Source organism: Atta colombica, unplaced genomic scaffold (assembly GCF_001594045.1).
Source record: "Atta colombica isolate Treedump-2 unplaced genomic scaffold, Acol1.0 scaffold82, whole genome shotgun sequence".
Classification (NCBI taxonomy): domain Eukaryota; kingdom Metazoa; phylum Arthropoda; class Insecta; order Hymenoptera; family Formicidae; genus Atta; species Atta colombica.
In genome coordinates this window covers 622,139-635,977 of record NW_017259575.1, presented here as the reverse complement: position 1 = coordinate 635,977, position 13,839 = coordinate 622,139, and the positions used below count along the sequence as shown (strand labels likewise).

Here is a 13,839-nt window from a genome sequence, read left to right as displayed (position 1 = left end):
GTGTGTGTGTGTGTGTGTGTGTGTGTGTGTGTGTGTGTGTGTGTGTGTGTGTGTGTATGCGTGCTTTGATAACTCGCGTCAATCTCTTGAAATGGAAATTATAAGAAAAAAGTATTGAAATATATTTGAGGTTCGTTCTCTTTCCCACTTGGAGCTACACTTTGGTTCTGAAATACAAGAAGGCTTACAATCCGCATGTAATATGTACGCTCGTGGATCTAATCTAATCGATATCTCTCCTGTTTAACTTGTTAAAATAGGACGTGACCTAATAATTAGGGGATTCGTTAAAAGGATCATTCGAATATTTCTACCCCCAACTGATGCTACGTAGTATAAGATATAAATATATGATACGTACGGTGTAATATAAATGTTCGATTACGTAGCATACTTTAGAATTTGGTTTTGAAAAATTAAGTTTATTAGGTTTATTAATCTTGTAAGTGAAACATACACACATATATATATATATAGACGACACATGCGCATACGCACGTATACAGGTAGATATGGAGTTGAGAAGGGATTAAAGGATACTATGTACATGATAAAAAGTATTATAGGCTATTCATTTGCTTTCGCTCACAATAGCGATATAAGAACGCCGTCTGTGCATTCATCATTTCGAAAACTTTCGAGTATTGTCGTCGGCATTAATAAACATAAGCGTTAAACCGAAGGATGATCGGATATGCATAGCTAAACGGACAAGATGGATTAAACGCTCAACATTCGACGTTGCACGAAAAAATTTCGGCGTTATAAGAAAAAGAATTTTTCTTGTCTTGAGATTTCGAAATTCTAACTAATTAACATATCTTTATGTAAAAAGATCTAATAATCTAATAATAGCTATCAAATGTTGAATGAAATAATTTCAGTCAAATATTCAATTCAATATAATCAAAAATGATTTTATTTTTCTAAATGTCTAATAATTATTAGTAAACGGTTGATCGTATTATTGTCGTAATACTTGTTAAAAATTTGAAAAAAAAAGAAATTATTCTTAGTTAAAACCAAACATTTAATTGAAATTATTTCACTCAATATTTGGTGAGTTATTAAGATTCTTTTTCAATGGATGCGATTTTCCATTTTTTACTACACACAAATTACTCGTATTCCGAATTAATTTTCATTTTTATAAATATATAAAAATTATTAAACGATTCTTATATATACTCTAACATTTTTAGAAAGTATTTATAAAGTTATGTATTAGAAGAAGAATAGTTTATTTTAGCTTACAAAAGAGACTTGGTTTACAATAATGTCTTAATTACACAACAGCTAATTATAAAGCGATTAGTAAATATATTGCAAAGTTGTGTATTTAAAAAAAAAAGAAAGAGATAGAAACCATAAATTCAACAAAAAGCTGCAAACTAATACTAGATAATCGTGTGGTAAAAAGTATATTAATAAAATAGAGATACAATACAATATAAATTTTTGATTCTTTATTTAGGTCCTTTTCAATATATAATATTGACAAATTGACTGAAAATAATTATTTCGCTTTACAATATGATCAATAAAATGATGAAAAAGATGGAGATTATAAGATAATTTTTAAGCCAGATACTACTAGTATTTCGAAGGAAAGAAATACGCAGAACAAAGGTCCAATCGGGTCTACTAAAAGTTAATATTGATGAATTAAAAAATGTTAAGACGCTGGCATTGATCTATGCTATTAACATTCGTATAAGGGAAAGATCTCTTTTCTTTCGCATTGATCAAAGATCAAGAACGTCTGTCCGCGATGCATAAAAGCGCCGTGTCGTGCGAAACTTCGTGCAACGACACGGTTACAGCCATAATTTTTTCGCCGTACTCGTTGTATGGGAGTCGCTATACTCGCTGACTCCCCGTCGTCTCCGATGACGATTTCTCGCCTCGAAGAACGCGCTGAGCCTTAATTTCTCAGTATCTAACATCAGACGGTGTGTTATTCGCTACGTTCGTTGATAATGCTCCTCTTCTTCGCGTGCATCCTCTCATCTCGCGCGCGTGTTTTCATTAGCGTTCACTATATCTCCGCTTCGCTAATTAATCGATCGCCGTATTTCGAGGATCGCGAGAGGCGTTCGCCGAGGATGCCACGACACACCGACGAATATTCCACTCATCTTCCGATCGACGAGCAAATTCGATTAGTCGCGCTGCGCTGCGGTGAATTATCGTGTCGGTCGATGGAATATCCATAATCGGAGCATTACTTGACACAGGATATTACTTTGACAATGCGAGAGTCATGCGAATTGAAACTGGAAATAGTAACCTACGTTACAGTTCTCATTCCGCATCGAACGAAATCGCTTTCCTTTTCCGTCCGACATCCGAGCTCCATCACGAATCCACCGTTCACGAATTCCTCATTTTTCTTTCTATCCAATTTGAAATATCTCGAGATGTCGCTTAGACGCGACGTAACCGTAACCGCGTAATTGGAGAACGGGCGTGTCATTTACCGCGTGCGACTCGAGATCGCTTCTCATCCGGGCTCCAAATTCATCTCGACACCCGCAGTAAACGAAAATGTAGTATGTCACATAACATAGTGACGCTCGATGAAATAACAGAGAATTGCTGTTATTTCTCGGGGATTATTTGTTGAACTCTGAACTATGCGTCCGTGAACATGCGCGCTATGTGCTCGATATCGCGTGTGCGCGCGCGCGCGTGTGCGTGTTGCGACGTCGTGTCGCGGCCACTCGGTTACGTCACTGGCATCATGGACATTATTATGTTCTTACTGACGCAGGTACAATATGCCTGCCACGCTATTAGAGCAGGCCGCGTTAACCTGAAACCGCCGTGCGCAAGCGAAGCGTGTATTTCATAACTCCGCGCGCGCGCGCGCGCGCGCGCGTACGTGCGAGAAAGAGAAAGACAGAGAAAGAGAGGCACAGAAATATTTGTAAGCGATATATTCCTTATTATCAGCAAAAAAGAAATGAAAAATGCGCCAAGTGAGATGCCTCGTATAAACGACGATGTCTCGCGTCCTTGTTACTTCCCCGAAGGTGAAACGACTTCGAGAAGGAAAAATGTCTTCATTCGTAAGCGCGGCGAACGTTAGCGATGTGTTAACAAACCGTTGCTCTCTGTCAAATGATTATACGTATACATTTAATTTTAATCGTATTAGACGATAAGATCGAACGATATTCGCTCATTCTCGTGTGTGACGGTTTGAAAAATCTATTCAAGTAGGAGGCGCACGTGTATGTCTCTGCTTCGGCCAATTTGTCGCGCAAAAAGAAACCTCGAAACGGATGATTCGAATGATTCGAGCGAACGTAGCTTGCGTCTCAGTTGAGAAGAGAGCACGTGTCCCGCTGTATTATATAGCACCGTAATAGCGATTTCATTACCGGCCCGTATATGGGACATGTAGAGTAACATCTGCATGCCGAATCGACGTTGGAGTGCGAGTTCTATTAGAAATTCGTTCCTCCTAGTCGACTCGTTATGTACCATTTCTTTTGTTTCATTCTCCTATTTTTTTTCTTCTTGTATTTGCTGCAGCTAAAACCGCAACGCACGACGGTCGAATGCGCCAGTGCACCTCGTTGGTTTTTCATTCACGAGATTATGATAACTCACGCGCGTTTACATTGCGATTGATATTAACTTCCTTTCCCACGCTTAGTATCAGGATTGCGTTATCTGCGCGATGCGCGCGGCGACGCGACGCGTTAACCGTGCGGAAACGGCACGGTGTTGCGACGGTGTTGACCGTGTAGATATCCTAGTGTACGTGCGACATTAAAAATGCAAAAAATATTCGAAAAACAACTAAAAAAAAAAACATTTTGCGAAAAACGTTGAGCCTACGTTGTATTATTGGCTCTTTCGATCAAATTCCTTTTCTCCCCCTCTTTTCCTTTTTATTCCATAACGCGATGATCGCTACACGTCACCTGAAATAACAAATTCCATTCATTGAATTATTCAGCTTTATGGCTTTGCCTTTCATTTGCACACAAAACGTATGAACATTTTTATGTCGGTTTCATGTAATAGCTCGAATAAGATGAAGCAAGTTAAAGTCGTAATTATCAGTCGTCCGGGACGGTTTTTGCGGTGTTGGTCGCATCGATGCGAGCCAATGAGAATAAACTGGCGTAATTGTATTCCACTTTTGCGATCGTGGATTTTACATAAATGTCGCCGTTGAGCGTGACATTAGACGTCGCTTTCCGTCGCTCTTAACATACCGAAATGTGTAAAACGAATAAAAAGAAAAGGCCGTTACGGAGGAAAGGTGGAGACTCTTGTCGTGAGCACTGTATGCAAGTCAAACGACGCATTATTCCTTGACCTGACCCAACGAAACCTCCTTTCATATTCATTAGGATCGTCCCACTTCAGCCCGCCGCTTTGGACCACGAAACGCAAACCGTATGTCTCCGATGCAACGCATGAATTGATTTGTGTGAAAGATATACCGGAGGGAAAAAAATAGCTCCTGTATAACGCGAAGGAGTTAAATAGATGTTAAATTATATTATCTCCGATAATATAATTGATGTACTTTCAATTGCGTAGTTTCTTTTTCCGAGCACGTTCAGCTCAGGAGAAAACTGAGAAAATCACATCGCTGAGGAATTAGAATATCTAGATTATAGAAAAAGTGAGATACAATACATTGCTCATGTTTGATATCGTTAATCACATAATATCAGATCGCGGTAATCCCGTAAAGCCTCTATATCGTCTGCTCTTCATCTCTCACTCGTCGTTTTCTTCCTCAGCCATCGCTCATTGTATCTTCGTTTTCTTTTCTTCCTCGATCCGAGTTGAAGATGCGTCAGATGAGAATGTTTTATCACATGCGTAAAATCGTCCAAGCACAATGCTATTCCTGGGTCACAGGGCCGTATGCATATCGCCTGTACATCATATCATTAGCATTTCGACAACGGTTATCGTTCACCTCGAAAAGATTTCCGTATCGGTTACGCATCTGCGTCGGAATGAGACACGCTAATCTGAATGCGTTCCGTTTTCAAAGAATCACCCGTTTTAAAGACGCACGAGGAAGTTCTGTCATAAGAATCTAATTGTCTCGACTTCCTTCTATTACTGTGGCCCCCTTTCCCTCCTCTTCCACGAAGATACATTCACATCTGGCTGAGTGTATCATAGCTGATATATCCTGCTGATAGAGTCTTGGATATGATAGATTAGGTACAAATTGACTTTTAAAATAGGGAAAAAAAACTCGATTTCGACGACAGAAATTACCGAGCATTAAAACAGACGACTCGACGCATATTTCCATAATCCTATCTTTTGTTGTAGAGAGACGCGAATCACACCGATGAGGCCGAAGGGATTTTCTGGGAACCATCGTGCGTTGACAATCGCAACGCAAGGAATCAGAATCATGTACGCCAGTTACAGGAGCAATTGGCACAAGCCACCGTGAAAGTACGTGAATTAGAATGCGAGCTAAAGCACGTTCAGAAGGTAATAATTGTTAACAGCAAAATGCCATGTAATACGATGTTAAGTTGGTGGAAATAACTAATGTACAGGTGAACGCGTCCTTCAAGGATGATATATCCGACGGACATCAGAAGGCTGAGGTTGTACGGGCTAAACAAGACATGCTGAATCGCATAATACAAATGGAAGAAAAAGTATGGAGCGATATATCAATTATGCATCTTTTACATCATCTTCCTGTTAAGATTCTAAATTTTAAATAAGGTTGAACTCAAAGTCGCAGTAGAATTGAAAAGGAAACGAACTCGCACGCGTGTGTATAAGAAAAAATAAATGTTAAAATGTAAAGTTGTATAAAGGAAGAAAAAAATACGCTTTCCCGGGAATTAGATATTGATCCGATATGGAGTAGTTAATCTGGAAACAAATTTTTTAGAAATTAATAATTTATCATACTGCTATGAGTAAAAAAAAATTTATTTTTTGTAGGTATTCATATAATTTTTGTGAGCATTTTTTATTAGAGTTATATTTTTTTACTATCTTAAATAACAAATTAATTTTTATTAATTTATAAAAAATAATTTTAATAAATCACATGAATAATTAATATGCTATTAACTATATATATAACTAGATTACTTTTTCACAATATTTAGTATCGACATTTTGCTTTTTCTTAGACTCGGGAGGCAGAACGAAACGCTAAACATGTCCAGTTGGATGAAGCCAGTCTTATCAATGATTTTCGTTCGGTAATATCAAAATTAAATTCATGTGAGAAATTTGACTTAATCAGCGGAGCGTTAAAAGCTTTACAAATTGAAAACGAAGTGCAAAAAGAGGCGATTGAAAAAATTAAGGATCATGAAAAATCCAACCAAGACTTCGAAAAAGTCGATGTCTTTGAATATAATTCTTTAGCTCTCAAACATGCAAGTTCGCAACAGGGCAAATCGCATGATACGACCGAGGAACTTTTCAATAAAGAAGAAATATTACAAAAGAGAATAGAAGAACTTCAAAATGAAAATAAAGATCTTCTAAATGTTATGGAAAAATTGGACGAGGAATATACGCAATCGATTGGTAAGTAAATAAATAAAGTTTTATATAATACATCAACATATACAATTTTGTTGATGTATCTGTTTTCTCTTAATAATCTTGTCGTTGCTAAAAATTATAGTGATAAATTCCAATTTTTGCGCAGAAAATTTATTATCGGTCAAAGAAGAAAGTAATAAGAAGCATCGCTCTTTACAAAATGAATACGAACAACTTTCCGTAGATTACAATGAGGCCAAGAAAAAAATAATTGAATTACGAAATGACTTATTGAAACGCGATGAAAATACCTGTACAGAAACAATTCATCAGTTTATTCAGACGGATAATGTAGATAAATTAGACAAACATGTTCAAATAACAGTTTCTTCACAAGAAGCTGACATAGTATCAGAAAGTAGACTAAATGATATTACTGAAAAGATTAAAATTATTTTAAAGAATTGTACCATAAATAATACTGAACCGGGAGAATCGATCTTCGAAACTATTGCGAAACAATATGTTGATGCTAAATGGAAGCTAGATGTTTTGGAAAGGAAGATAACTGAAGTTACTAGAGATTTGAAGGAAACCGAAGAGATGAAAGATGGCTTGCAAATGGAATGCGAAGAGCTGCAATCTCACATAGATTCATTATTGTTAGAGAAAAATATGAGAATGAAGTCATGTCAGGGTTTAGATTTGAATTTGCCATCTATTCCTGAGACAAGCGAAGAACGAGTAGCTTCTCTAGAAATGGATATTGAATCTTTACGGGAAGAAGTAAAACGTCTCTTGACTGAAAACAAAACGATACAAGAAAGAAATTCAATTTTGATGCTTGCTGTACAAAGTAACGAAGTGCCTTTAACGAACAACGATGATGTACAGGGAATTATAAATCGCAAATTATATATACTTAAAGAGGAAAATAAAGAATTCCCAATAGTTTTAGGAGAGTGTAAAAACTCAAACGCAGGTATAACATCGATCGTGCAATTGACACTCGATCATGAAAATGTGAAAGGAGAATTAAAGCTATCCGAAACGAAGTCATTAGAAACTAATCTTGCATCTTTGCAAGACACTATAAATAAATTGACAGAAGAAAATAAAGATTTATTACGGAAGAATAAACACTTGGATATGCAATTACATGACAAGGCTTTGTATGAACGTGACCTACAAGAAGAAACTGGTTATTTGTTGGAAGATTTGCAGAAACGACTCAATAAATCTAAGTGCGAAAAATTAGATTTGGAAAATAATATTTTACATAAGGAAGAACAATTGTCTGCGATACAGATTCAAGTTGACATGAGACAATCTGAAATAGTAAAGTTGTATCAAGATAATGACAGATTAATTAAAGAAAATACATCTCTATCGGAACAATTAACTGCTACGCATGATGAATCCTTGGATAAGATAGAGTTATTAAACACAGAAATGTCGTTGCTTCAGCAAGAACATGAAGATTTGAAACAAGAAATATTGATTTACAAGAAAGAATTACCTGTATTGAAGGAAACATTATACGAGGCACAGCAACAGTACACAAAATTGGAAAATGAATATTATGCGTTTAAATTGCAAAGCGAGCAATTTCAATTATATAAAAAGAATATTCAAAATCAAGAAATAGAACTCGGAAATGAATCAAGTCTCAAAGAATCGTTTGCAGAAGAATTGAACTTGTTAAGAAACAGATGTAAGCTTTTGGAACAAGAAATAGAAATGCTTCGTATTAAAGAAACACAGGAATTGAAAAAAAATACTGCGGAGATATCTTCGACAAACATAGACAAGACTAATAAAGAGGAAAAGCTTTCAAGTGAAGATAACTTAATCGGAGTAGAAAATGCAATTACAGGCGTAAACACAGGAAATCAAGATTTAATAACAAGAGATACGAACATAACATCTAACGAACAGCAAATGTTTAAATCAATTGTCGATGAAGAAAAACAAGAAAAAGATATCATAAAAGTGCATAACGAAAATTTAATAGATGAAATTAACGATTTGCGTAGCAAGTTACAAACTGCTTTTGAGAATAATAAAGAAGCAGCAGAAATGGCTAAACAAACTATTATTCAAGATCTTTCTTATATTATTAGAAAAAAAGATCAGGAAATAAATATTTTACAAGCTGAGATAACTCACGCGAAGAATATTATCGCGCAGTCTTCGAACGATCTTGCTGTAATCAGAAACCAGAAGAGTGAGATGGAACAACTCGTTTCTATTAAACACAACGAAAACTTACAATATCAAAACGAAATTCAAAAGTTAATTCAGCGCGTAAATGAACAAGCAATTCACATTCAAGAATTAATTTTTGAGCAAACAGCGAACGAGATGCGTAATAAGACGAATGTAGAGATTCAGCAAGGAGATGGAGTGGATTCCAGCCATGGTATCGAAATCAGGGCTTTGAATAAAAAATGCGACGCCCTAGAAGCTGCTCTGATGCAAGAACAGTCTAACACTAGAATTTTGCAAAACCAGCTTATCGAAATTCAAAACAAAGAAGCTACTTCCGCTAAAGAATTGGAGAGATTGAGAACACACTTGGTCGAAATGGAATCAAGTTATACAGAGGAAGCCTTAATCGCAGAAAATAATCGTCAGGAATTAGAAGCAAGATTATTGCAAGCTGAAGAAAAAGTAAAAAGTAGTTCAACCGCCTTCACATCGGCAAATATTAGGGCTAATCAGCAAGTAGAAACGTTGCAGCAACAAATAGCTTTGATTACTCAACAAAGGGATCAAATACAGGCGAAATTATCCGCAGCAGAGGACAACATTCAGTTACAATCTGCCTCTTTGACTAATTTACAAATAGTTTTGGAACAATTTCAGCAAGGTAAACAATAATGATGTTTTATATATATCTAATATCATTGTTACAATATATCACACCAGTTTTGCCTTCATATAGTCTCTCTTCGTATTAAATTTTATAGTAATATGTATATGTATATCTATAGCATAGATCTCAAATACTATGATATATTGACGATGCCGTGCTTATAGATAAAGAACGCGACGTCATGGCGGCTACAGAAAGACTTCGATCTCGACTCGCTGAGTCATACGAGAAACAAGATAAATTAGTAGATGACGCTTCAAATCTGCAGGTTTGCTTTTATATCTTTCCCATGCATTTGTATAAGTCCAACTCGATTTATTTTCTTATAAAACTATATACCTACTGCTTGTACGGTGTGCTTACAGCAACAGTTACGTGAAGCTAGAGAATGTTTGAAAGCTGCCTCTAGATTAAGCGAACAACTCGAGAAAAAGGACGAACAAATCGAGCGATTCAACGAGGAAGGTAATTATTATTATCAAAGATTACGTATTTCTGGCGTTGTCTGCATCTTACTCTTTGTTTATGGCATGATTAGTGTTTTTCGATTAAATCATTTTATGCATCATGAGAAGCAAGTTGAAAATAATTTCCCTCTCATCATGATATAGAAGGCTGATCACGTATTTTTTTACGCATATTTCTGCTTTTTGTTTTAACCCATTCTGACAAAAATCGAGCTGCGCGCTTCGGCACTAATTTAATAGTGCGTTAAGTATAGATTTTATATATAAAAGCAATATACTATGAAAAGAAAAAAAAGGAAAGAAAAAGAATAAAATCAGAGCGATTTGACACCAACAATAATCCTACATCATTCCAGTTTCGTGCTGTCAGCGAAGAGTGCAATAACTTGATGACAATGAAAATTGTCTATTTTACGCAAACATATATAAAATATTTGTTACAATCAAATTTTCTTGCCAAGTTGTGCTATAAGTCTTATTATAAGTCTTATAAATTGTAGCACACGTGATAAATATAGATCTATCGAAATTATAGATATATGTAAAAATTTTTTCATCTTCTTCCTTTCTCCAATGATAGCTATATTGAAGTTGCTTAGCAGCTACTTTTGTAGATAAATCGACAAAATATTCAGACATGCACCGTTGAAAGCATACTAAATTTTTACTCTACGGATCTCTGAATGGAAGACGTCAATCTCATATATGGTTTTTTTGTAAATAACATAAAGGACATAGCGCATATGAGAACATTTAGGATTTAGAAATGATTTAGGTAACAGCAGAAGGGATATTATTCATATATTATTATGTAATGTACACGATTGAGAAGAGGATACGGTTGAAGAGAAGATACGATAAAGCGTGCATTGTCGAGAATACAAACCAACTACAGTGTAGAATTATCAGTATGTTCGCGTTCTGTGACTAATCTGCGAAAGCAAACACATACACAATCCGGTAATGTAGTCAAATATCAGCTGGTAATTCTGGGATTTATGACAGTAGCCCAGGATTCTTGCTGGTATCTGGCTACGAACTGGATCATCGCCTTTGCATACTCACAAATCACGTATTGGTTGGTTCATGCAATTGCCGTTGGTGCTGGTACTACGTTTCTGCACTTTACCACATACGAATTCTTGTTTCTCCCACCCCTATTGATGACTCTAACGTTCGGAAACTTAAAGAAAAGGACATTAATGTTGCACTTTCTTCTATATATGACGATAAGCTCAGCTAGTATCCTCATCGCCTATTTTTGTTCGATTGAATCATTATTACGTTATTTTGTTATATCGCAACTAATTACTTAGTACGATGACTAATTAACAGTATGATTGAATGGCCGTATGTATATCATAGAGATTCCCCTATTAGCAATCTATTTCTATGTAGTAGAACAAATTTATATCCTTTTTATTATGTATGTACATTTAGTAAAGATATTGTCTTGTTTTCATTTTATAATATTTTTCATTATATAACTATGCAATTATTACGTAATAATATAATTTGTTATGTCGAACGCATGCAAAATAGCAATGTATAGTATAAAAGACACTAAATATTTTTCAAATCTCCTCTACATATGCGTAAGCCAAATGTATTAACGGTATATATTTAAACTTTAAACATCGAATCAAGATGTCAGATTGCGCGAAGTGATCTTAATTATGTACTAATTATAACAACAGGTATTAATTATAACGATATAATTGTCATAATTATAAATATTGTAACGATACGATTGTTCCGAAATAATTGCCACTGCTTTTGTCTATAAATCCCTTGCTCAGTATTAATATTTCTTAAACAAATAAATCATGTCAGAGTTGTAATTAATTTCTATATAATAGTTGAAATAGTTGAAGAAACTGAAAAAAAGCTTAGGTGAGATATAATTTAATAATAAAATCTTATGGGCTTTGTATAATAAGCCGTTATTTAAGCTATAATAAATTAAGTAATCATAGTCGACTATAATTCATCTCACATTCGATTGTGATTGGTCAATTTCTTATTAAAACTTAAGTAATGGCTTATTGTAGAAGAATGCGTTTTACGCTTTGTTTAATTTTACGCAAGATTACATCACAGTGTGATAAATAAAATAAAAATAAAATTCTCCATAATGGTGTATACTGTAATATGTATACAAGTAATGAATATTAGATATAAATGTAGAATATTAAATAGAAATGAAATTAAAATGTTGAATGTAAATAAATAACGAACCCGTAATTATAATTTGGTAGCGATAGCCGTGGGTAATCTCATGCGGTAACTGTGAGCGTGTAAATACGAAAAGCTCATATTACCTCGTGGGGTTTCCCACTCGTTACCAAGATTCGTCAAAATTATAAACTTAGTTCGGTCAAAGATTATTCTGATAGTTAAAAAAAAATCAGTCACTTTTTTTGATCTTAAAAAATTCATAGCATGTCACAATTTTTTTTTTTTTTTAACAATCCATAAATTTTGAGGAGTGGCAAAAGATAAAACGTTATGTATGTAAGTCGCTCTCTTGTTCTCTTTTTCTACTTCTATCTCTCGGAAATTCCGTTCGAACGTGCTCTGGTACGTGACTCTGGAGTACGGATCGTTTTACTAAAACGCTTCTTTAATTCTAGTGGCATGCGCGCAACCTTAGTTTCGTAGAACGGCATGATAAACGAAGAATGCAGCATGAGCAACTAAAGGCGCAGGCGAGAGTATTGCATCAGGTACTGGTGTGATATCGAAGCAACCAGTACTTGTGTTATACTTACGCTCGTGTCTTTCCGAGCTACCAATTTGCCAACTTTACAACGATGGATACCGCGCATGGTGTACATAAAAAAAGTCAGAAATATTCCGCAATTGATACCATATAAATAAGCATCAACCACGTTCCACAAAGATTTGACAATTTTCTGCGGATGAATGCATTACTGAATCTTCTCTACCTTCTTACTTTCTTTTTTAACAGAAATTTGCAGTTTTTTTTTTTTTTAAAGAGCTCGATTACATTTATTTTCTTTATTATGTAATAATATAATAGATAATATGTGTAATATTCGTTTTCAGTGATACGATTGACAGCATCTTTAAATTTTGCTGACCAAAAGGTGAAAGAGGCAATGGAACATGATGAGAGAAAAGTTGACAAGTGAGTATGTTCTAAATATATTCCATCTTTAATGAAATGAATGTGATCTTGAGTATCTTTTGAAATATTTGCAGAGTTCTCATAAAAAATCTTCTTTTGGGCTATTTGGCTTCGACCACGTCAGACAAGTCTTCAATTCTCAGAGTCTTTGCCAACGTCTTAGACTTCACCGAGCCAGAGAAAGATAAGACTGGCTTGAATAACGTGACAGCACACAGTAGCCGTCAAGCTAACAAAAATAGTGACGCATCTTTAAAAGTACATAGACTTGTTTAATTAATTAATTTTATTAGCCGATCGATATCATAATTCTGCTTGTATTTGAAATTCGATAATTCGGCTCACAATCACATCACCGATATCTAACATTGCATGTCTTATAGGACCAAGAAGCATCCTTATCAACGGCCTTCGTGAGGTTTCTAGAAAGTGAATCTAAGCCAAAGCCTCAGTTACCAGCTTTGCCTATTATAAATTCAGTAAGTAATATTCATAACTCTGCATAATGCAATGATTCTCTATTAAAAACTCTCATTATGCACTATGATCGCAGCCTTCATCGCGACCAGGATATAATAAACAACAGTCATCATCATCATCATCATCTACATTACTATTGTCCAACGTTGCTCTTCCAACATTCCCAGACTTTATTCCAGCCAGAAATACAGGATCTATTTTGAAGGAAGTGTTGAAGGATAGTTGATATTGAAACACGTTATATTAAACATTGTACAAATAACATTAGAAACTATAATATAATCGATTGCATTTTATATCAATCCGTAATAATTATTTCTATACCTGACCGCATACCACTTCGATCACTT

General features: G+C 35.1%; 1 protein-coding gene across 2 annotated transcripts in view; it reads left to right on the top strand.

Annotated features, from left to right (window-relative positions):
• Positions 1-13,755, top strand: part of LOC108692808 (thyroid receptor-interacting protein 11-like) — a 23,157-nt gene extending 9,402 nt beyond the window's left edge. The window contains exons 4-13 of one of the 2 annotated variants that reach the window (XM_018201300.1): positions 5,320-5,448; positions 5,556-5,660; positions 6,150-6,555; positions 6,680-9,385; positions 9,556-9,659; positions 9,757-9,856; positions 12,928-13,009; positions 13,084-13,267; positions 13,393-13,488; positions 13,563-13,755. In XM_018201300.1, coding sequence (XP_018056789.1) covers positions 5,320-5,448; positions 5,556-5,660; positions 6,150-6,555; positions 6,680-9,385; positions 9,556-9,659; positions 9,757-9,856; positions 12,928-13,009; positions 13,084-13,267; positions 13,393-13,488; positions 13,563-13,715 — 4,065 coding nt within the window. In that variant the 3' untranslated portion in view covers positions 13,716-13,755. Of the gene's footprint in view, positions 1-5,319; positions 5,488-5,555; positions 5,661-6,149; positions 6,556-6,679; positions 9,386-9,555; positions 9,660-9,756; positions 9,857-12,927; positions 13,010-13,083; positions 13,268-13,392; positions 13,489-13,562 lie in introns of both variants that reach the window. The other variant, XM_018201298.1, reaches the window with a different exon arrangement.
• The last annotated feature ends 84 nt before the right edge of the window (positions 13,756-13,839 follow it).